Raw genomic sequence first — 26,136 nt, forward strand, 5'->3', positions numbered from 1 at the left:
CACATACCCATCCATGTTCTCTAACTTTTTGAGACTTTCACACCAATGCTTTCTCACTCTTTCCTCTGTCTTGTCTTCATTATCCTAAAGAAAGTTTCCAAATGGATCGGTCATGAATCCAGTCCCTTCTGTCTGTTTGCACTGCCACTTTCTAATTCAGCATTATGATCTCTTGCATAGAAAACTGTAACAACTACATACTTCTCTTCCTGTCTCTAATCTTGCCCCATCTCTCACCATATGGGATGTTCTGTCATCTTTTCAGTTTTTACTGAAGCTCCTTTATTAAACTCCCGTATTTAATACCTTGTGAGTATTCCTCATTGTCTTAAGTATAAAGGATACATGTCTCAGCATAGCATACAAGACCCTTCAAGGTTTCGTCAGTTTTAACCCTTCAAGCTAATCCTGTACAAATTTTGTTTTTTTCATCTCTCAACTCTCCACCCTCCTTGCTCTATGTCTGGGAAGCTGATATCTATGGACCATACCTCTGGTTTCTGGTTGTGTTTGCCAAGTGGAGGCTGTAGCAGCAGATCAGAGAGATAGATGATAGCAAACATTTTTTCTGCTGGGTTTCTCTCATAGTGAACCTTTCTCTATGGGTTCATATAACTGCATTCTCCCTGTCTGTTCCAAGCTACAGGGATAACAGCTCCCTACAGTTAATAGTTTTGGAGTCCTTTTTAGGTTGCAATATACCTTGGTTATTCCTTTGTAACAAAAAAAAGCATGAATGAGTGGTGCTGAAAATAAATGGAAATCACAAATCCCAATGGCCTAAAATTGTCTAGGGAGCTAGCACTCTGGCTGATAGTATTGACCTTGCCTTGACGGTGAGGTTGAATGGGAACCACTCCCTTCCTCTATTGACACTCAGGGCTGATGATCCTCAAGGGCACTATTCTAAGAGTTTTACAAATATTAGCTCATTTTGTATTCAGGGTAATCTTACCTATAAGGTAGTTATTATTATCATCTTTTTACAGATGAGAAGACTAAAACACTAATTCAGTACCATGCCCAAGGTCTCATAGATAAAAAGTGACAGATTTAGAAGTGGAATATAGGGATTTTGACTCCAGAATCTGCTTTGACCACTCCACTACAATCACTGTCTCTTTATTCACTGAGAAGATGTTCTCTAAATATTTTAGCCACTATAACCCTATAACCTCCTTTGAGGTCAAATGTCTACAGTCCCAGCTTTGAAGAGGGAACAAGTCAGCTTTCAGGCTACAAGAAATTAGGCTAAGTGCTAAGAGGTGTGCAGGCACACAACATTAATTTGATTGGGATATGAGCCAGGTTTCTAGAAAGACAATTCAAAACTTTACCCCAAAATGTATGTTACATATAGTACTAAAGTGACATTTTTCCATGTCCCCATCCCCAATTCTCTCATTGGAAGAACTAATGTTAGGGAAAATATCTTGACTTTCTTTATTCATTTTTTGTCCCTAGTGTTGCAAAATTGTAGCCTAAAAAATAAGTCCTAGGAATTGTTCATAGTTACAAGACAACCTAATTCTTTTACAGTATTTAAAACAATTTTTGAAAAGTCTCTTTTTTCTCAAACTCTTGGGTTAGGAAATTAACACCCTAATAGGATGCAGAATCACTATAAAATACTTTTTTATTACTGTTAAAAAGAGGAATTAATTGGAACATTCAGAGATAGCAGATTTGTTTTGCAAATCCTCCTGATGTCTTACTTTCTGTCTTTTTTAATTTCATTACTATTATCACATTGAAAACAAAATGCTGGCTCTTGCATTGTGATTTTATATCAAGATCTAAAATGGATTTTAATTTGGACTTGGCATTGAACGTGTGCAGCAGACTGGATTCAGGCCCTGGTACTACCACTAATAACATGCTTTCAGTTTGGGGTAAAGTTTTCTAAATACACATTTAGGATTCACTATGTAGGTGAATCCTACATAGGTATCAAGGGTATCTATCTTAGATACTTCAGTTAAAGAGACTTTGGTAGTTAAAGACACTTTGCTTGTGCAAACCTTTGAGAGTGGAATCTTTATTCCCAGTGCTTATTAGCAAAGTGCTAGAACAAGGAGGAACAATGAATGTACAACTGACTTTCTCCAACTGGATAGAGAGAGGAAAGTGTTGCCTGATCCTACTATGGAAAGCAAGATCATCAAAATTACAGCTCAGATACAGACAAACAAGTGGTAGGATAGGTTTGCCTGGACTCAGATGTGGGTAATCAATGGAAAGTGGGCACTCATGGTAAGCACACACTGTCCATTTTGCTACCTTGATATAGTGCTTTGTTCAGTAACTTGAATATTGGCAATTTTAAAAAATAAATAATGTGGATATTAAAATTAATCTTGGGACTTTCAGTTAATGATTTCTTTTACAATTTGTAATGTGGAAAGCCTATTTATATTTGGTATTTCTTCTTTTATGCTCCATGGCAATACTGGATTCTGCTGTGTTCTTTCTTACCAGTTTGGAAAATGAAGTGACACTGTCTCAGTCTCTGGTTCTGTTATCAACAATTGTAGGAAAACATATGCACCATGTATTTTGCCAAGGCTATATTTTGTAAATAAATTGTCATAGTTGATTTTGGAGAATGCTTCTCTGATTCATTATTAGAACTGATTTTTCATATTATTATCTTACAAAAATTTTATTTTCCTCCATATTTCCTCTAATTTTTTTGTTTCCTTCATTATCGTCAGTGGTTTCTAAAAATTCTTCTTTATCAATACTAAACACCACTATAATTCAATATGCTATAAAATAATTTTGTTGAATACCTACTTTGTGCCTGACACTACTCTAGTTGTTGAAAATAAACTGATAAATAAAGCAAGCAAAGTTCTTGCTCTGGTGGTTTATTTTCAAATGGGAGTAGAAAGACCATATGTCAATGAAGAAACAAGATAATCATAGGGAGTGATAAATGCTATGAAGAAATTAAAACAGGCTATTATTTTACTATGAAGATGTATTGTGCTGTGATGGTCAACAGCTGGGATACTGGAGTCAGCATGAGTTTGAATAACCTCCCTAATAGGTCCTGCTGTGTGATCTTGGGCAAGTTATTTAGCCTTTCTGTAACTCAGTCTCTTTGTTTCTAAATTGGGGACAGTCATAGCCTCTGTCCTTATTGGTGTGTGTAAGGATTCAGGTGAATATATGGAAAGCACCTGCAGCAATATTTGACATACGCTAAGCAGCTTGTATCATTAGTTTCATTATTTTAATAGTTAATATTCACTGAGTACTTTCTATGAGTGAGGAATTGTGATTATGACTTATTCATCATGAAGAATGTATTATTGACTTTGTAGAGATGAGAAAACTGAAGGTTAGAGAAACTCAGTAACTTTTACAAGGTAATGCAGCTAGAAAGCCGCAGAAGCACTACCTTTGACTTCTACACTAGCCTCAAATACCTTCCCATATCTCTTTATAGGAAGTAAGCCTTCTTTTCTCAAATACATAGTTTTCCAGTGGCTCAGTAGTTAGGCCCATAACATCCATAATTTCACATTTGTGATTAGAAAGATAATATATATTTACTGGCAATATTACTCGTCAGGTTTTTCTAATTCTCATCATTTTTCCCTTTGTATAAGTCTTTGGTCTAGGTTTTGCTACTGCCTAAAGTTAAGCTGTTCATTGTCTTAGCAACATATTTTGTTTACATGTGATGTTATTTTATTCAAATAGAATTCATTAATTATCAGCCAAGTATGTTGCCCTTTAGAGGCTACCTAAGTTTCCTATGGCATCGGTACCTTTATACTTGATGCTTTACTGAAGGCAGCTTTATAAAGTATTTCCATTTGTGATGCCCCAGATTTTATCTATTTAGTTGAAATTCAAAATTGCTGCTATTTTTCTTTTCATGACCTTTTCAGATGTCTCTTTTCTCTTCCTAATCACAGTTCCATTTAAACCAAATGACATGCAGAAATCTTCACTTCAGTAGTAATCTGCTTTCTTTTTATATCCAGTTTTAAACCATATAATCACTACTCTCTTCCTTTCAATTGCTCAGACACTTGGTGTGCATTTTATTAAGTAACATCTTGCCAGATTTAGGAAAAGTGCTCTCTTAGAGCAAAGGAGAGTTCTAAAGTCCCAGGGTGTAATAGTGCACTTTTAATGAGGCTTTGAAGAGAAAGTGCTCTCAAATCCATGAACTTGGCCTGCATTAGTTGTGTTCCAGTGGACTTTTTCTTCTTTCTGAAGAAGTGAGGAAAAATGAAGGGCAGGGAAGGTGGTAACTGAGATTTGACTGTTGGCCCCTCTCAGAGACGTGACATTGTAAATAGGAACTTGAGTACTAGAGACCATTGTTGGAATTTTGCTTCTACTGCTTATTATGGAAACTCTCCAAGATTTTATTTCCTTTTGTATAAACTAGGAATGATAATGTTACAGGGTGAAGATTAAATAGCATATCATAAATAATTATTCACACGAGGCATAATAATACCAACTATTATTATTAGTTTTATCTACTCTCCTCACATTTATTTGTAATTTTCTGAGTCCTGAAACTAGTTCATTCCTTACTATATGGGAAATTCACAGTGGTATAAAGCCAAAACTTTCTTTTACCTCCAATCAGCTGTTTACCATGTATTTTTATTATTATCTTTAGAACCAGCAACAGCTTCTCCACATGGTCCAACCCATTTTCAAGATGTTTAGGCCTAAGAAAATAACCAGCACTCAAACTGTCATTTGTGAATTGATTGAGTTAATCATCAAACATTATTGATCGCCTTTCATGGTCACCTCATTGTCCATGGAGCTCACAGTCAGTGGGGAGATGAGATATTTGTTTACATGAATTACAAAACCAAGGATGAGAAATGCAATGACATAGAAGACACTGAGGGAGTGTGGAGGAAGCATTGCTACTCTCCTAAAGATGGACTGTTGCAGCTAGGGAAGGCTTCTTAAAGGCAATGATCTCTAGCTTACAATTTGAAGGAAAAAGAGCTTGTCAAATGGACAAGGGAAGGGGATTCTGGGTAGACAGAATTAGTCACAGGAGAGAGAACATCACGGGCTGTTAGACAAATGATAAGCAATTTGAAGTCATTACAGGATAGAGTGCAAAGGGAGGTATAGCTGGGGATGTGAGGAGAAATAATTAGATATGTATTTAGATAAAAGTACCTAAGAAAACTGTGTCTGGCATTTTAATTTTATTCTAAAGATGGATTCTCAGTTAATAAAATAAGATTGATTATATTTTACATTCAGATATTATATTTGTATCTTCTCTAGAGCTTATTCCATAGTTTTAGACTTTGCAAAGTTTTTTTTTTTTGGCTTATAATTAGGAAAGACAAAGATATACAATTGCAATAAGGAAACAAACTGTGAGAGGAATTTAACAGCTCAGAGAAAAAATGATGAGAGCACACTTCAGTATGATCAACAACCACAAAATGATCAAATAAAAGTTCAACAAGAATATCCAGTTTCTATGCCTCCAGTAAGAAGAATAAATATTCATTAATCAGAAGACTAAGGGAAATGGTTCTTTTGAATCTACTAGAAGGGGAAAATATCCCTAACTGTAAACAGCGCCATCCAAGTCAATTTTCTTAACAGTTTTCTCTGCGCATCCTCCCACCACACCTTCCCCCAACAATCTTTGCATCTTCATTACTTTGGACAGTATCAGCTGTGCTTTGATAATGATTGTGTAGACTTTCTACTTTCATTATTTCTCACAAATAGTTACCCAAAATAACTATCTATCAGCAATTTTATAGACAATTGTGTTTCTTCTAAAATATCCTTTGTTTCTGCTGCTCAATGCTAAGTCCTAACAGACTCTAACATTCCTCCTTTTGCTTCCTGAAACATTTTCCACAATGGATGATACCTATTTTTGAGATAATCCAGTATTTAAAAGAAAATGAAAATATTAAACGTTTAGATAAAATAGTGATTCTATAATATGAAATAATTTATAAAAAGCCTTATAAATGAGCCTTTACAAATGACTTTTGTAAACAAGACTTTGTTTGAATGACCTTAGGCCAATAGGAATTTATGTAATAGATTATATATACTATTATATAATAAAGAAAAATCATAAATTACTTTATATGACAATGTCTAATGTCTATGTGTAACTCTTACACATATTGCCAAAGGAGTGGGGTGACTTTAACTTTAATTTCAGATCCCTTTAGACTCAAGTGACCTCTATAAAGGAAACTACGTGTACCATATTTTTCTAGAAAAAAGTCATACCAGTTAATGAAGAACATTGCAATGAGTTTCTTTTCACACTTGTGATGGCTTGGAAATTTACACAGAACATTGGCATTGTGATAGTTACACTGAAAGAAAATCTCATACTTACAAAATTATTTCAATGTGGGAAAATATAGTAAGGATTGAGGAGCAGATGTGAATGGCAACACAATTAAGACAAAAATTTTTATTCCTTAAATCACTCGACCATTAAGTTTCCTCCTATTAAACATTCTTCTCTTTTAAAACATTGCAACTAAGATTTTCATATATTCCTCTAGGAACTTGGTTTCAGTTTTTATTTAAATAAGCTACTCATGAATTAAATGGCTGCCTACAGGGGTGAGGGGAAAATGGTGCTGATAAGGGTAAAGGGTCAGTGGAAATGAAATAGAAGGGACACAGCTCAGTACACACCTTTGAATATTATTTCAATGATTGAACCTGGGCAACTACATTACTGTTTTACTATATTAACTATATTAACATAGTACAATAAAGTTAACATGGTATAATATCAAACATTTAGCAACCAAACAAGTTTTCTCAAAATATGTTTACTTGGCAAACTTATGGACAGTCTAATTTTAGATGGATTCAGCTATCCTTACTTGGACAAAAGAATTCCAAAACAGCATAATACTGCAGAACCTCTGTAAGGTAAATGGTTTTTCAGGCTTTTTTGCCCTCACACCATTAGGATTGCCCTGCCTGATGGGGCACCTGCAGTTGTTACATTGTTGCAAGCTGTCTTATTTACTTCTGTGGGCCATGGGGGGAGTATTGAGATAGTCACCAAGAGATGCAGAAAAGAAGTAGGAGAGAAAAGGGGAGAAAGAGGCCAGAGAAGCCCAGAGTGAAGACTTGCTGGGGGCTTGGAGGCCTGCCAGGCTCCTAGCCCCTCAGCACCCTTGCCTGCCGTGTACCTGGTTGCTGCTGTACATGTAAAAGCTCAATAAAAGCCTGAGAAAGCCACCGGGGGCTCCAAGACTCTCCTTTACCTGTCTGGAGTATCATAGATAACCTGCACTGTGGCCCTCCTGCCACTACAACCTCTTTAAAACAGTGGGAAGTACAAGCAACAGAATCAGAGAGTCAGGGTGCAAGTTCAGCTCACAGCACTTACTCCTGGAATGATTCTGGTGAAGTCACTCCTTCCAGCTTCACTTCCTTATTATGAAGGTGGAATGATGACAGTGCTAGGTCTACTCACCTCTTAGAGTTAGTCTACAGATCCCATGAGAAGGGTATGTGAAAACCTTCGTCAAAGACTTAAAACTTGTGCTAGCTGGTATTTTACATCTTCTTTAATGACTCCAACAATAACAAAAATGCACAAAGCCGTGGGCCTTCCTGGTAGTGCTAGGGGTTAAGTCTCAGTACTCTGAAGCTCTTTGCAGCCACTGCAACAAGAGTTCAATCCCCAGCCAGGGAGCTACCCACATGGTGCAGCAGACCTCTCCTGCCTTGCCTGCTGCTCCCCTCAGCAGTGTGTTTCAGTCAGGCTGCTTGTTCTGTTCCCCACTCTGTCTCTGGTGAATTCTCTCACCCCCAAACTTCTGGTCTGTACCCCAGTTCTTGTATGCCTAAATAAATAAATCTTTAAAAAAATGCACAAAATAAATAAATCTTTAAAAAAATGCACAAAGTTGCACTTATGTTCATTGCAGAAAACGTCTACTGTTTGCTTATTTTTTTTAAAGATTTATTATTTATTTATACAAGAACTGGGGTACAGGCCAGAGGTGTGGGAGGGTGAGAGGTTTCACCAGAGACAGAGCGGGGAGCAGAACAGGCAGACTGATGAAATACACTGCTGAGGGGAGCAGCGGGCGAGACAGGAGAGGTCTGCGCGCCATGTGGGACCCTTGCCGACTGGCTGGCAGACAGCTTCACAGTGTGGCACTCAACCACCTGCGCCTTCGGAGGCCCCGTTTGCTTAATTTTTTGATTTCACAAACTAAATTTGAAAAAGGAAAATTGATCAGTAGTGATGCCAGAATCAATCTTGGAGCCAAATACTGCTCTCACAGATTGACCATGTTTTCAGCAGAGAAAATCAATGTTTGGGGGTTCTCTGTCACCAATATGACTCCCAACAGGCACTTCAGTGGGGTTGTATTTGCTCCATTACATACAGTTCAAGATACACTACAGGGATGAATAACTGTTTAGTTCATCCAGTCATTCTATAAATAAAGTCTTGAAAACCCACTACGTGACACACACTGTGCTAGGGGCTGAGAACATAGCAGCGAGAAAATAGACAAAATTTGACACTGATGGAGTTTACCTTCAGTGAATAATTAACTGAACTCACAGCTTTTTTTTTTTTTTTTAATATCCTAACCATACACATACCTTGATTTGAACAAATTTTCCTGCTGCCTGCTAAAATAAAACCTGATACTGTTTTTTGGTGTCCGAATCCCTGCTTCATGTATTCAAGGACAAACGTGAAAAACAACAAACCCTGTTGTGGGGAGAGTGGTATTGAATCAAGGGCCACACAGCCTGTCCACACCCCCACTTCACCCCTTGCTCCAGCAATTCCTCACTGGATCGTAGAACTCCATAGGGCAGTTTTTATGATGCTCCCACATCACAAAGGGAGTTATTTCTGCATCAATGTTGTCAGTTATAGAAACCCCTCAAAAGCCTGTCTCCAGAGTCTCCCAAGAGCTTTCTTTTTGTTCTCTTCCCCTCTGGATCTGCTTCTCTCGGTTACCAGGGAATAACTGCATTATAAGCTTTCTGGCCCTCATGCCATTTGTGCCTACGTGGATGGAGCTGGGATTATGCTAAGCAAAGTAAGAAGGAAAAAGAAAAGTGTTGGATGGTTTCGCTTACAGGTGGGATGTAGAGAAACCCAACAAAAGGTAAAAAAAATACAAACTAGCAAGCTGACCACAGGCCTGAGGCATACAGCAAGGGAGGGGGAGGGGACATAACAGGTGAAGGAAGAGCACAAGGGGCTATGGTGATGGATCAGGGGTGCTGTGGTGGCAGGAGAACTACAGGGAATATACCTGAGATGAGAAACCAGTTACTGGACAAAAATGAACAATAATGTAAGACAATAAAAAAAAAATAAAGCTTTCTGGTCTTCCTGGTAATTCCCATAATAGTAATTACCACTTATTGATAATGTACTATTTGTTAGGAACTGTGCTTGGCATTTTTAAATTATTGATTTATTTAACCCTCAAATCATTCTCTGAGATAGATGTAAGTCCCCGTTATACAGATAAATGATATTCTGAGAGGTGAAGTGATTTGTTGAAAGTTACACAGCTGTTAGTTTGATGAAGCTGGAATTTGAACTGTATCTATCTGATTTCAGAGTAGGAAGTCCTTTTATTTTTGACTTTTATATATTTTACATCATTCTTCCTTTTTGTACAATGTATGCTTTCTCCTCTCAGGTCTAGTGCCTACCACCTAGCCACCCGCGCACCATCCCATAGTCCCTTGTGCTCTTACCTCCCCTTCAGAATGTCTCTGATTTATAGTTGCCTGTTAATTTTGTTTTTTAATTTATTATAATTTTTTTTCTGATCCTTTATTTGGTTTCCCTATATTCCTCCTATAAGTGAAACTATCCGAAACCTTTCTTTTTCTTTCTGGCTTATTTCACTGAGCATGATCCCTTCCAGCTCCATCCATGTTTGCTGCCACCATTACTGTTTCCCAGCCTCTGGGAAGCTCTCTGACCCTCTCAGAGAAAGCACCACGTCCAAGGCCAGCCTCTGAGGAGAGCAGAGGGGAGCACAGTGCTGACTCAGACAAGCTTGTTGCCTTGATGTGACACTAGCTGTTTATGGATGGCTTGATATATTCCAGACACCCCATGTCCATTTTCTCCAGCTGTTAGTTTTAAAAGTAAAGAGGATCACCCCTTCATTATTAGTGAAGTAACTCAGGTTCAGAGAGGTTGCAATTCACTTAGAAACACAGCAATATAATAAACACTGACATTTCCACCTGCCTATACTCCACTTTGGGGCTGCAACTGCTCGGCACCAAATTGTAAGCAGAAGACTCTCAGATTCAGGAAGGAAGTGCAGCAGTAACAAATGATCAAAGAAGAGAACATACCCCCCTACCCGGGATCTTCTCCCTGGTCCAGCATCTACTGCCTGGCTTGGTTCTTGATTATAACTGGTGCTGCCCCGCTGTGGTGCTTACCGCTTGCCCTGCCTGTACCTCCTACCTCAGTTTCCCCTTCAGACTCAATTTTTGCCCCCTCTGTACCTCTCCCCTTTCACACTGGATACATGACATCTTTGCTTCTGTGGGCTCTCCTCACCCCTCCATCCCTTGCCATTTACCAGCTCTCACCCACTGATCATCATGTGCATCTGGGGACTTTTCCTTTCTCCTATTGGGGGATAGTTAACACACGGTTGTCCTGTCATCTTTCTGTCTGAGACTGGATCCTAGTTTTACTCAAATGTTTAGTTGTGTGACCTTGAGAAACCACTTATGCTTTCTGCATATGTTTCCTTATTTGTATATGAACAAATAGTTCCAGCAGTAGAACCTGGGAAGCAGTAGAACCCACACTGGGTTCAGGGTTCAGGCTAGCTCTAGTTATTCTTTTTATTCTCATCATACCCTTTCTCTCTCTTTTCTCATCTCTCTCCCTATATTTTTTTTAAGATTTATTTATTTATGCATACAAAAACTGGGGTACAGGCCACAGTTGTGGTGGGGGAGAGGATTCACCAGAGACAGAGCAGGGAGCAGAACAGGCAGACTGACTGAAATACACTGCTGAGGGGAGCAGCGGGCAATTCAGGAGAGGTCTGTTGAGCGATGTGGGCTGCTTCCTGCCCGGGGATCGAACTCGTGCTGCAGAGGCTGCGGATTGCTTCATAGTGCGGTGCTTAACGCCTTGCGCCACCAGGGAGGCCCTCTCATCTATATTTCACTCTACTTCAGTTAAAATTTCAAATGTGAAGCTATCATTCCTGTGAAATAAATGCACTTATGCATTGCCATAATTTCATTTATTTATTTATTTTCATTAGCTCTACCTTTATGAAATGCTTACTATGGGCTAAGCACTGAGCAAAAACTAAGAATACACAGATGAATAAAACATGATTTTCCCTGAAATGTTTATTTACATTGGAACTAGTCAATAATGCTCTGTCATATTTTATAATGAAATGGATGAATTAATGTATTTTAATAGGCCACTAGTTATGCTTATTGATTTCAACACTTATTCCTCCTCCCCCTTCCCCGCCCCCCCCGTCCCTTGAGTCTGTTTATTCTCTACCTATTCGCCCACAACTCTGATTATCCATCTCTTAACAAATCAGTGCTTTTCTGCTGGTCCTTGGGCCTCTTCAGAGCTTTCTAGCTTATTTTCCATTTTCCACTTAGTAGTGAAAGCCATCTTTCTGGTCCTGCCAGCTCCTTTCTCAAAACCTTTCAACACTGCACTTTCAGGAGAAAGAGCCAAATGCTTAAAGCAGTTCTGCATGGCCCGCCTGTGCCTCCTGGTCTCACCATCTTAAGCACCATCCTCACCCCTCCATAGCTGACTTGACACACCTGTCATTCCTCCTGCTTTCAACTCTTTCCTCTGTTCTGCTTTAACAAATGAATGCCATTCATCCTTATAATTAAAAGAAAATAATACTTTCTTGAAATGGCTTCTTAACCATCTATCTAGATCAGATTGTTTTGGTTGGGTCTGGCTTAGTGTACCCTAAGGATGTATTTTAGTATCTAGACTCTTAAAGAATCTACATCAACATGGATGACGCTGGAAGGGATCATGCTCAGCGAAATAAGCCAGAAAGAAAAAGAAAAATACCGGATGGTCTCACTCATAGCAGGAATCTAGAAAACTTAAATAAGGGACCAGGAAAAAGAATAACAATAATAAAGAAAAAATCAAAATCAACAAACAACTATGAACCAGAGACATTCTATGGGGGGTGGGGGGCGGGAAGGGGAAGGATTGGGGTCAAAATAAGGGGGTCGCAATTGTATGGGGAATATAAAAATAAAAAAAATTATATAAAAAATAAATAAAGTAGCCCAAAAGATTAAAAAAAGACTCTACATCCAATTGCTTTTCACTTTCTAGAGGGCTAGTCTTAATGTGTATAATTCGTCGTTGTGGTCCTACTTTTTTTTTAAATTTATTTATTTATGCGTACAAGAACTGGGATACAGGCCAGAGGTGTGGGGAGTGAGAGGATTCATCAGAGTGGGGAGCAGAACAGGAAGATCTACTGAAATACACTGCTGAGGGGAGCAGCGGATGAGACAGGAGAGGTCTGCTGCGCCATATGGTTCACCTCCCTGGCCAGGAATCGAACTCATGCTGCAGTGGCTGGTTATAGCTTGATAGTGCTGAGAATTAACCCCTTGCACCATGCAGCGGTTGAGCGCTGGGCTATGAAGCTGCCCGCAGCCTCTGCAGTGCCAGTTCGATCCCTGGCAGCCGACCTCTCCTGCCGCCCGCTGCTCCCCTCAGCAGTATGTTTCGTCAGTCTGCCTGTTCTGTTCCCCGCTCTGTCTCTGGTGAATTCTCTCACCCTCCTGCGCTTCTGACTGTACCCAGTGCTTGTATAAATAAATAAATCTTAAAAAAAAAGAAAAAGGCATGGCTATTTTGCTCATTGTTTTTCCTCCAATGTCCCAGACAGCAACATTTATTGGAAGCATTTAATATAAAGATGGGTGAAGACTGAATAAATGCATTTTTTTTCTCCGCCACTAGTTAATGTTTGCAATGCATCAGCAACTCTATTAAGAAAGCAAGTCACACATAGCAATGGGGATACAAATATGAGGAAACTGAGGAGGGAATAGAAGTGAGTGCAGATTACTGAATCAAAGTCCACTTGATATATTTTGTTTTTTACAGACTTAATCAAATGATTTATAGGAATCTTATTTGGATTCAAAAATCTATAAAGCCCATTGAAGATATATACTTTATATTTCCCAGGCCTCAGTTTTCCATCCTAAATATGTTATTACTTATCATATTGAGAATTCAAGACATCACCACTATTTTAGCTTTCTGCAGCATTGAATTTCTGATTGATTATTTTACAATTCTTCCTTTCAGTACAATAAGTCTATTTTCAAACTTAGTAATTTATTAAGCTAAGATTTAAGATTTAAGCTACAACAGGTCTCTAGAAAAAGAGACTGTGTACAGTAAGTATTTCATCTTAAAAGTTCCAACAAACAGTAAGAGTTCCTGTTTGAATTAAACTTAAACTCATTTTTAGAGGGTTTGTTTAAATCCTACTGGATACAGAAAGAGCAATTTCCACAGATATAAACCTTTCCTCTTCCCACAGGTGAGTTAAAGCAGAATTTCCATGTGTTTAAAATGTGTGGGATAAAAAGAGAACATTTAAAAATTACCTGTTTGTAATTATTGTTCTTTGATGATAGGTCTTAATTAGAAGACACAGTAAACTAAATTTCACAGAATGTCAGCTGGAAAGAGACTTAAAAATAAACTCTCTAACCTCCTTAATTAACAAACAAGGGCATCAATGTTCAGAAAACTAATGTGGCGTGGGTGTGGCCAATGTAGCATCAGCTGCAGAGACAGGGAAAGGAAAAGAAAGATGCCTTATTACTCATTATTAAATTTGGGGACTGAGTTAAATAGGGGGCTATTTAAACAGATGTAGAAGCAAATTGGACTGGGAACCTAGACTATGAAGTTAAGTTACTTAAATTTGTCTGAGTTTATATTCTCCTGTTTGTCCTTGTAAAATACTTTTAAAATTCTTTAATGTACTAAAATACTGTATCAAATGGAAGCATCATCTAATGAGGACTGCTGATCATTTTGTAATACTTATATAGTCAAAAATAGGATTAGAATCCTTTAAAATTTCCATGTATTTGATATGGATGTTGCTCATGACAGGTATGGATCTAAGAGATCTACTTAGTTGTCAAAATATCTCTAGCACAAGGATATATTTAGCTTAGTTCAGTATTAGTGAGTGATGTATGTCACTTGATGCCAAGTAATCACCCAAATAATATAAAATCATAAGGTGGGACACCCAAAGGTCAATATATTTAATTATGGAATAGAGCTGTCATATGGGAACAGAAGTGTTACAGTGGGATGAGGCATGACCTATAATCAGCTTTGTAAATATTTTGAAGCCTTTTGACATAAGTCTGAGATGTTGTATTCCTAGGATAGATAGAGGTCCAAAGTTTCTAAGTGCTGGGAAATGATACTTCCCTTTGTCCTCATTACATTTCTCTAGTTATAAAGCAGAGTTTGGACATGGAGAGAGGAACATTACATCACTACTCATTTAAGTATTTGGAGAAAACCTCCTATGAATCTGTAGATCATGTATGTAGGAATCACAGTTGATGGTGCCTTTTTTTTTTTTATGGGAACCTCGCCAGTGGCGGGGGAACGAACTGGCGCTGCAGAGGCTGCCCACAGCCTCGCAGCCCAGCACTCAACCGCTGTGCCACCAGGGGAAGCCCTGATGGTGCTTTTGTGTCAGATGGAAAGCAATCGGCAGAAAGTTTGGAAAAGAATACACTGAGTGAGAGAACATTCTGGGAGACTTCTAGTTGCAGGAAGAGGCAGTATATGCTAGTGGAATGTGATGTATCTAAAAATGAGATTTGGACAAAGATATGGATAGGCAATACTATTTCTAGAGGCATGTGAAATTTTATTTAAGTTTTCTCCCTAATCTTTGGATGAAAATTTGGATATGTCCATCAGATGAATTAAACCAGATTTAACATAAAACATTTGGAGAAACCCATTATGAGGCAATACAGAGCATAACAAAGGATGAGCTTACTGATTACAGGTAGCTGGAAGAATGAGTGGGTGAATGGATGGGTGGACAGATGATGGTTGGCTGGCTATATGATGGGTGCTGCAGTGAGGATGGGGGAGGGGAAAACAATAGCATAGTTGAAATAAGTATTGAATTATCGACATTCCTAAATTGATGATTTTTTTTAATTGACAATTATTGCTCATATTTTGAAAGTTCTCATATATATTTTTATCATTCTATTATGATTACAGGAGCAGTAGAAACTGGTAACAGTAAAACTAGAAATGAAAGTGAAGTCATATATTTGAGAAAGTCCTGAGACTCTAGAATAATCTTTGAAACCCCTTTATGTCTACTGGATGATAATGATCTTATTGGAATATATTCCTTTGGATATTTGGATATTATCTGTCATTATGAGCTACTAGAATAAATGAAAAGAGTTAAGGAGTTTATCAGCTGCTCAGCTAACCTTAGCTTTAGTAGCTCTGACAACTTTTAAGAGATTGAAGTGTTTTCTTATTAGGATGCTGCCTCAACTTCAGTTCTCCTGTCTGTGAAATGGGGCAACTGGACGAGATGGTCTGTAAGGATTCTTCCAACTTTTAATGCCTACTTCTCAATGACTCTGGCTAAACCACACAGAAGGTATCGAATTAACTGGATTGTGCAGACATTTTTTTTAAAGAATACAAAAAGCATGCAAAAAGTACCAAAAAATGTAATATTAGTGACAGTACTTTCAAGTAACAGAATTTAGGCTACTCTATCACGTGAGGGGTAATATTTTTTATTAATATAATTTATTTATATATGTTTTACATCATTGTTCATGTTTGTACAATGTTTGCTTTTTCCTCTCGGGTGTAGTCCCCACAGAATTCCCACCACCAATTCACCTGTGCACCATCACCACAGTCTCTTGTGCTCTTCCCTCCCCTGTTCTTATCCCTTTCCCTCCTCCTCCCCTGCAGATGCCTCTCATTTATAGTTGCCTGTTAACTCTTTTTATTGTTATTATTTTTCCCCCGATCCCTTATTTGGCTCTTGAGGGATAATATTTTTAGCTACAATTCAGTAACTGGAGAGTTCTTCTGAAAATGTTTTATTTACCCTAAACTTTTCCCCCAATATCTGTTCATATAAATTTATGTTGTTCTTTAAAAAAATTATTGAAGTCTTTAAAGCTGTTGCTGAGGTGTATGTCATGTAGTGTTTCACCTATTATTTCCTTCTATATATTTTATGGTTTCAGGTCTTATGTCTAGTTCTTTAATCCATTTTGAATTGGTTTTTGTGCATGGTGTGTAGTAGTAGTCAAGCTTCATTCTTTTGCATGTAGCGACCCAGTTTTCCCAGCACTATTTATTGAACAAAGATAAACTCATGCAATTTGCAGCAACGTGGATGGAGCTGGAAGGGATCATGCTCAGTGAAATGAGCCAGAAAGAAAAAGAAAAATACCGGATGGTCTCACTCATAGCAGGAGTTTAGAAAACCGAAATAAGGGACCAGGAAAAAGACCAATTATAATAAAGTAAAAATCAAAATCAACAAGCAACTATAAATCAGAGACATAATAAGGGGGGGGAGGGTGATGAGGGGAGGAGAGAATAGGGTTAAAATAAGGGGGGTGGGAATTGTATGAGAAATACAAGCAAGATGAAAATGCATACATTGTGCAAAAATGAAAAATGATGTAAAAATATATAAAATAAAATAAAATTTATCAATATAGTTTTACAATATAACATAAGTTTCAGGTGTGCTTTATTAGATACGCTATTTTTTTTAATAACTGAGAACACTTAACTCGCAGAGATGAATAACCAGCACAAAGCCACCGAGCTAGAGCTAGGGTTGGTGCTAGAATGCTGGTGTTCTCAGTGCCAAGGCTTGATGGTACTTCTCATTCCAAAGCTCATCTTAAATGTTCCCTGATGATGCTGATGCAATTTCTGACCAAGTCCCACAGCTGGACTTTATGAAGGTTGCTTGGGCATTTAAGATGCAAATTATCTGCACTAAGAACATGCCACAGCTGCTCATTCATATGCATAAACTTATGTAAACACTGATTTAAAGAGAGAAATATAGTCTGCATTGTAAGTCCGCTTCTTGGATGTCATAATACTCTCATTTCTGAGAACATTCAGGTACAAGAGGATAAATCACATACCCAATTCTAGCTTTCGTCCTATCTTTGACTCTATAGCAAAATGCACCACGGTGTCCAAGTCTGGTTCACGCTTGGTGACTTAATTCAGCAGTTATTCTAAATAAGATCAGAGTTTCACTTCAAGCTGAAAAGGATATATACTTTTCTTTCTGAATTAACTTTAAAATTTAAAAGGGGTAAAAAATGTTATTTAAATGATCTTTTGCTTTATTTTTTATTATTTTTTTTTTTTTTTTTTTTTTAGAGGCATGTTTTATTTATTTGTTTGTTTGTTTGTTTGTTTTTGTCTATACATGCACTGGGTACAGTCAGAAACGCGGGAGGGTGAGAGAATTCACCAGAGCCAGAGCGGGGAGCAGAGCAGGCAGAAGGACCGAAGTACACTGCTGAGGGGAGCAGCGGGCAGCAGGAGAGGTCTGCGCGCCATGTGGGACCCTCCTCCGGTGGCCTGGGAGCAGCCGGGGATCGAACCGGCGCCGCAGAGGCCGTGGGCAGCCTCGCAACCCAGCGCTCAACCGCTGCGCCACCGGGAAGGCCCGATCTTTTGCTTTAACATGTAGCAAGTTACTAAAATCTCAGAGTGTTGTTTACTTTCTTTTAGGTCATAGAGGCCTGTGTCAGAATTGGGTTCAGTCTGACCTCATCCCAACCCACTGTTTCTTTCCTCATTTGTAGACGAGACCATAATAAAAGGGATGAAAGCCTGAATAGGTATATGTCTCCTAGTTGAGGAGTTCTAGCAAGATTTATGAATATCTGATAGTCTGCATTTAGAGGGGAGGCAAAAGAGAGTTGAATGACACAGAACATCTTAGATCCCCAGCAGCCTGCCCGACCTGTCACTAGTAAAACAAATCCTTGAATAAAACACCAGAAATCAAAACTGGTCACCCAGCCCCATGTGCCTTTGCCTAGTATTCTAGGGAAAGACAGTCCAACCCATTAGTGAGAAATGACATTTTTTGCAGGATCTTTAAGTATTCTAGAGCAGTGCTTCCCAAAGTCCAATGTACATCCAAGTAACTGTAGATCTTCATAAAATGTAGATTGTGACTTAGAAGACCTGGGTTGGGCCTGAAGATTATTTATTTTTAAAAAAGCTCTCATTTGATATCTATGTGCTGGCTCTGGGACCACTTGGTAGGCAAAACTAGAATAATTTATTTTTTCCTCTAGCTTCCTGCATGGTTACTCCCCCACTTCTTTAGGGTGTCTGTTGAAAGGTTCTTATTAGCAAGCACTTCCTTACCCACATTCTGATCCTCTGTCACTATCACCTTTACCTTCCTTCTTATTTATTCATACTACTTATTATCATCTGATAAATTCTATGTTTATTTAAAAGGGGTTTTTGGATCATTGTTATATCATTTCCCTAGAACATGACTGAGGCATAGTCAGTATTCAGCAAAAATTATCTATTGATTGAGTGAATGTATAAATGAACACATGGCCACTCTGCATCATTTAATAAATGAGATCACCTTTATTGGTCTCCAGACAATACTCAACACCGTCCCTTGGACTCTTCTTTTAAGAGGTGAAATATTTTCTTTTTTTTTAATTTAATTTTATTTTTATATTCCCCATACAATTGCAACCCCCTTATTTTGACCCCAATCCCTCCTTTCCCCGCCCCCCACCCCCCATAGAGTGTCTCTGGTTCATAGTTGTTGGTTAATTTGATATTTTCTTTCTTATAGTTATTCTTTTTCCTGGTCCCTTATTTAAATTTTCTAGATTCCTGCTATGAGTGAGACCATCCGGTATTTTTCTTTTTTTTTTCTGGCTTATTGAGCTGAAATATTTTCTTAAAAGGAAATCAGGGCCTCCCCTGGTGGTGCAGCGGGTTGAGTGCTGGCCTGGGAAGCTGCCAGCAGCCTCTGCAGCGCTGGTTTGATCCCCGGCCACCAGCAAGGGTCCCACATGGCGCGCAGGCCTCTCCTGCCGCCCGCTGCTCCCCTCAGCAGTGTACTTCAGTCGGCCTGCTCTGCTCTCTGCTCTGGCTCTGGTGAATTCTCTCACCCTCCCGTGCTTCTGACTGTACCCAGTGCTTGTATAAATAAATAAATAAATAAATCTTAAAAAAAAAAAAAAAGACATGGGCTCTTAAAAAAAAAAAAAAGAGGAAATCAGGCCCCTCACTGTCTACTTGCTTACTGGTGTGTATGGTGTGTATCACCGTTAACTTTCCCACCTTCATTAGAAACCCTTGAAGCATCCCTACCAATGTCCTGTGTAGTCACAATAAAGGCAAGAGGATATTGGTGGATTTCTTAGGGACAAAATGGTAATTAATTGTCTCCATTTTGTGCTTTATCCCACAATTATATCATCCTGTTATCATCCACTTGGTTCTTCTACTGAACACCTAAGGTTTATTTATTTATTTATTTTTAAAGATTTTTTATTTATTCATACAAGAACTGGGGTACAGGACAGACATGCGGCGGAGGGGGTGAGATGATTCACCAGAGACAGAGTGGGGAGCAGAAAAGGCAGATCTTCTGAAATACACTGCTGTGGGGAGCAGCAGGCGCAACAGAAGAGGTCTGCTGTGCCTTGTGGGTCAACTCCCAGGCCAGCCGGGGATGGAATTCTTGCTGCAGTGGCTGCGGAGAGCTTCATAGTGCTAAAACTTAACCCCTTGCACCACCTGGGCGCCCTGGAACACCTAAATTTTATTATTCCTGTTTCAGTCAGTAACTTCATGTTAAATTAGTGAGAAGGTAACAAATGTTAAAGATTTACCTCAATCTGACCCAGATTGGGGTCTAAAAGAAATGCTGTTAGAAACTCTTTGACAAAAATAAAATCATGTTGCAATTAATGTCCTGTTTTTCATCAGTGGTGTTAAAGTTGAGTTTAAGAGTTTAAAAAAAAAAAAAACAAAACTTCAGATTGAGAACTTTAATCACTTTTTTTCCCTGCTAGATTGTAAAACAACAGCTGTAGAATTTCTGCCATTCAAAACAAGTCTGTCCACTACCTTTGCTAAAGATTTTGAATAAAAAGCAAAAAGGCACCATCCCAAAACTGCATTAACACCATATGTTTAATCCAGGGACTGAGTTACCATTTCTGTATCCTAATATCACATCCTACAGCCATTCATTTCATATTCACTCAGCAAATATTACTGAAGCACCTCACCACTAATATTTGTCAACACACTGAAAATATTACATTATCTCCCTTGCGAAATGAAAAATAAGGGAAGAGACATTCTGTAACTAATAAACTGTAATCAATTCCTGTGCACTGTGGGAGAATGAAAAAGGGTGATGCTGGTGGGTGGGGGTGGGTGGGTAGGAGGGACATGCATGTTGGCTGGGACCATATTTTACAGGGCTGGGAGCCTGTGAACAGCAATTTAGGGTCATAACTTTTAGAAAGGTAATTCTGAAATCAAAGGGGAAGATTGCTTGAGAAGGGTAAGGAGAGGTAAATATGTGTATGTGTTGTGTAGGGGGAATGCATTTGTTTTTGTTTTTTTTTTAATGAAGTAATTTTGGAGTAACTTTAATAATTGAGTAGATCCCTTCCAGCTCTATCCATGTTGCTGCAAATTGCATGCATTTATCTTTTTTGATTGCTTAGTAATATTCCATTGTGTATATGCACCACAAATACCAGATTGTCTCACTCATAGCAGGAATTTAGAAAACCTAAATAAGGGACCATGAAAAAGACTAATTATAAATAAAGTAAAAATCAAAATCAACAAGCATCTATAAACCAGAGACACACTACTGGGGCAAGGGAGGGAGTAGGATCAAAACAAGGGGGGGTGGGGATTGCATGGGGACTATAATCAAGATGAAAATGCATACATTGTACAAAAATAAAAATGATTTAAAAATATATAAAATAAAAACAATAGCACAAAAATAATAAAACAATGATGAAGATCTAAAAAATAATTAATTGGGTAGAGGACAAAAGTTTCAATAAGAATTAGATTCCCACATTGCTTAAATAGAATTATTTCTGAAGCATCACATACATGATCTTTAAAAATGAGAGGAGGGCATCCCTGGTGGCGCAGGGGTTAAAAACAGTGCTATCAAGCTACTGCCAGCCACTACAGCAGTACAGTTCCATCAGGCCGGCCAGGGAGCTACCCACATGGTGCAGCAGACCTCTCCTGCCTGGCCCTCTGCTCCCCTCAGCAATGTGTTTCTGTCAATCCGCCTGTTCTGTTCCCCGCTCTGTCTCTGGCGATCCTCTCACCTCTTGCACCTCTGGCTTACACACCAGTTCTTGTATGCATAAATAAATAAATCCTAACAAAAATTTAAAAAAATTAAAAAGAGAAAAATAATTCATTATTTTCTTCATATTACTATAATATGTGTTAATTTCAAAGTAAGCATGTTATACAAATTGGATTTTTAGAAAAATAGTAAAAATGAATCATAGTCACAATGCCAGAAATGAACATATTTTGTATGTGACTCTTCAAATTTGGCTTGATTCCACTCAAATTTAGACATTAAATAAGATTGATGATAGAGAAATTCAGACATCTGGGGTCAAGCTCATTTTAAGCAGAAGTTAGTAGAACAACATTGGCCATACTTTTCACAGTACAACTTGCCAAGGAAGACATTTATTGCCACATTATGATAATTATAATTTCTTTACAATGATTTCAAAAAATGTGCTAAGTATGAAAAACACTGTTGGAAATGATTTTGTATTTTGGAATACACACTCGTTTAACATTTATTTTCTGGTTTGAAGCAAATATAAAAAAGTGCAACTAGTAAAAATGAATCCCTTCAAATTGATAATCTTCAATTATCTTCAGCAGAAACTTAAGTACTGAGGAATGGTAAACCTTTATTCATTAGTTCAGCAATTTTTTAAGAAATAGCAATTATTGTATTACACTAGAGATAGATTTATCAGTGAAAAACAGTTCACTGGAGCTATAATCTTTTAAACAACTTTAATTGTTTCAATTTCCATTTTAATTTTATGGTTACATTTTTGCTTTTCCATATGTGCACATGTTCCACTCACCCTCACCAAATCACTCGAGCCGTGCCCCATCTGTCTCCTGTCCCCTGTCCCTCACTCCCTCCCCACTATTGCTTCTAGAGACCATTAAATTCTTTGACAGTGTTTAAGCTGTTTTTCTGCAATATTTTGCCCATGTATTTTTTTGTGTGTATTATTTTTATTCCAGAGATGAGTGAAACAATACCTCTATTGGGCATTTATCATAAAAATATAAAAACTGTAATACCTATGCACATAGAAATACTGTCCACAGTTGCCAAGTCATGGAATCAACCTAAGTGCCCTTGAACAGATGAATGGATAAAGAAATTGTAGAATATACACTCAAAGAAATGCTGCACAGGTATGAAAATCAGATGAAATAGTAGCTTTTGGAACTCACAGTCTTATGTATGTTAGCAAACTATTCTTTTTCCTTCTTCTATAGAATAGAAATTCCATCAATTATTCCAGGTCTGTCTGCATCCCTGCATTTCCATGAAGTACTCTTGAACCTTTCTGACTCCTGACATTTGTAATTCTTCACGATAGTACCAATATCATACAATTTTAATTTTATGCCATCAGAAAATGATCCTTATGAATTGTATCTGATTTCTTTCTCCTCAATAAGATTTAAAAAATCCTTAAAGGCAGATATTGGATGGGGATAAAGGCTGAATTTTATGAATGCCAAAGAAAAATACCAGGCAGTCTCACTCATAGCAGGAATTTAGAAAAGCTAAATAAGGGACCAGGAAAAAAACTAATTATAATAAAGTAAAAATCAAAATCAACAAGCAACTATAAACCAGAGACACACTGTGGGGGGAGGAAGGAAGGAAGGATTAGGGTCAAAACAAGGGGGGTGGGAATTTTATGGGGACTATAACCAAGATGAAAATGCATATATTGTGCAAAAATGGAAAATGACATAAAAATGTATTAAATAAATAAATAAATAAAAACTGATAAATAACCAAAAAATAATAATAATATCGAGCAAGACATCTAGAAAATTCCTGGTCAAAGTATTTGAATGTAACTGAAAACCTTATTTACTGAAAGCCTGGCACTTCATTATCCCAAAGAAAATGTCAGTAAAAACTTGTCTCATCATGGTTATCTTACAACTGGTGCAAATGAGGGGACCTGGTGAGAATTTCTTAATGGATTCTCCACGGCATGCTCTTCTCTTCACTCTTATTTTAAAGATAAATTATTCATCATTTTCTAAATATATATTATAAATTAAGTGGACCTAAATGACAAACGATAACAATCAGTTTCCCATCTCAAACAACAGTTAAATTAAATTTGCAAAGGGGAAAAATGATAACTTGATGTTGCATTCTCACATTTCCAACTGATTTAAAGTTGTGACAAGTTAGAATACGGTTAGACTATTAAAATAGGGAAGTCACCCTGTGAATCTGTTCTGTAATTCAGAATTTGAAATAAGTTTGTTGTTCTAACTTGCAGGTTTCTTTGGAAGCACTTTTAAAAATTGATCTATATAATTTGTAAGACAGGATTTGAATAGGCATCTTGATAAAGTACAGAATGTTAAGAAAGAATCACTTGAAACAGCCAAATGAGCTCCTTATATACCCCTTTCCATCCCCCCCACATACACACACTAAGGCACATGCTCGATGGCATCCTAGTACTCTAGTACTTTCATGTTCAACTACTTAATACTCCTCTCTGCTAGCCATGAGGACTGAAACAACCACCACATTTCTTGAAGACAGAAAATATAGTCTTTTTTTTTTTTTTCAGAACATAAAGCGCACAGTGGTATGCCTATGCTCCATTAACAAAGGAACAATTCATAGATAAAATTGCAAAGAAATCAACCACACAACAGGTAACACCCCAGTTTTCTCATTGAACATCACTCTCATCACAGAAATAAATGTGAAACAAATCAAATAGCAGGGCATGGCTAATCCAATTTTTGACATCACACAAATCCTCGGTTTACAGTGACGTATTCCAAACAAGTGATGATAGAGTAGAAAAGGCAAAAAAAAAAAATCCACCCCAAGATCATTCAAAAACCATGCTATTTCTAACAGGATCTAAGGTCACACAGAGAGAATAAGAGAATATGGTCTACTGATCATGGTCTATTTCTGAAAATGTACTTTCTCCCTCTAACTTTCTAAAATCTTAATTGTTTTTCTGCTATCCATGGCTAACCAAAAGTATAAACCAGATAAGAATATACATGAAATAAAGTTAATGTCAGTTGTTATTTATTTGAATTCACTTTTCCTGACAGGGCTTTCTAACGACATGATGTTTTCCCAGAAGATTAAGATAGCAAAGCCTCCTGTTCTTTGGACATGACCATTGATTTTTCACCACAGTTTTAAGAAGCCTTATTGGTGATGACACATTCAGATAGAAACACATGAGAGCACTCTAAGTTCATATTCTCACTGACCTTCAGGTTGATATTGTGCTATAATTGTCACCGTCTGTCCAGCCCCCTTCAGAGCTGCAGCAGCTTGCTCATGGGACGCGCCACGAAGATCAATGCCATTTACCTGAAAGCAAGGAAGACAGAGAATTTGGGTAGTTCAGAAGCCATACTATTATGATGAAAGGAAATCATTTCCCCAAAGGGAGTACTTGTCTAAGTTGAAACCACATGGCTCACAAGTCCTCATGTACGGACCCAGGTATTTGAGTGTTAACTTGGCAAGTTTCATGCTCATGGTAACTTTTAGTTAGCAGACCCATGAAATTTTATCTCATGGTGTTTGCAGCATGGTCTGAAACTATTTTGTCTATCCATGTCTGCTGGAATTTTAGCTTGTACATTTACTATGCCTCTGTGAGTTTCCCAGGCTTCTAGGATAAATAGAAATTTTCAAAATTAGAGGAAAGACAGGGCAATAAAAAGACACATGTAATGTACATAGACAAGTACATGCTGAGAGGTTCATATATTCAGGTGAGGTTCTGGGGAGACTGGATGGGCTGGGGCTAGCTGCCTGCCAGATCCCTCTGCTTGGTCCTTTGCCTGGTCCTGTTATCCCAAGCTTAGTTAGACAGCCCTGAGTCTTGTTCCAAAATAAACTTGACTGCCCCATTTCTCATGCACAATTCCAGAATGAATTCTGACAAAATGAAATAAAGAATGCCTGGAATTGATGTGGATGTTGCTGTTGCTAATTCCCATTTTGGGGCCCATGCCAGAAGAGAAATAGAGCATCGAAAAAAACACGCTCAAAATTCTGCCAAGAGGAAAAAATCATTCTGAAGTCAAATTTAATGAGAATCAAAAGCTAAAATCTTTCTTTGAATCATTGACGTTTAAGTCAACAAAATATAATTGCTGAGAGCTTTCCAGCGACAGAGCTGTGTGTTTGCCCCCACAGAGGGGTGATGTGTGGGGAACAAAGATGCACAAGACAGGCCTTTTGGAAGCTTTTCTTTAACTGAACACACAGTAAATCAAGTTTTCTAATGTACAGAGAGTTGGGTTTTTGTAGATGACATTAGAATTCTGTTTCCTTTTACTACTAGGAAAGATAGCTATAGCCCAGGAAAAAGAATGAAAGAACTTGTGAGTTTCTCTATGTGTAAAATAAAGAATCTTATTTTGTCCCCTATCAATCCTCTTTCGCAATGCAGCGGGTGGTGGATGGGGGCCACAACTAAGTTTCCCGATCAGTACAGGGACTACAATTTTCAGATCCACATCCAGGTCCTCTTCTAATAATTTTATTAAAGTCTTCTAATTCATTTACAGTTTTCCTCATCTCCTCCCTGGCTCTCTGTACTGGCAAGGCCTCCCTGAAATCACTGATTATGTGGGAACACTGGGAAACCCGCAAGCCAGGCGCG

At 37.9% G+C, this 26,136-nt stretch overlaps 1 protein-coding gene across 18 annotated transcripts in view; it reads right to left on the reverse strand.

The window, feature by feature from the left end:
* DLG2 (discs large MAGUK scaffold protein 2) overlaps nucleotides 1-26,136 on the reverse strand; it is a gene marked incomplete at both ends in the record, with an annotated part of 1,956,162 nt that overhangs the window by 313,003 nt on the left and 1,617,023 nt on the right. For all 18 annotated transcript variants that reach the window (XM_084247148.1, XM_084247146.1, XM_084247145.1 and 15 more), the window contains one exon: nucleotides 24,728-24,830. In XM_084247148.1, coding sequence (XP_084103274.1) covers nucleotides 24,728-24,830 — 103 coding nt within the window. The remainder of the gene's footprint in view (nucleotides 1-24,727; nucleotides 24,831-26,136) is intronic.

Source organism: Talpa europaea (genome assembly GCF_964194135.1).
Source record: "Talpa europaea genome assembly, chromosome: 1".
Classification (NCBI taxonomy): Eukaryota; Metazoa; Chordata; class Mammalia; order Eulipotyphla; family Talpidae; genus Talpa; species Talpa europaea.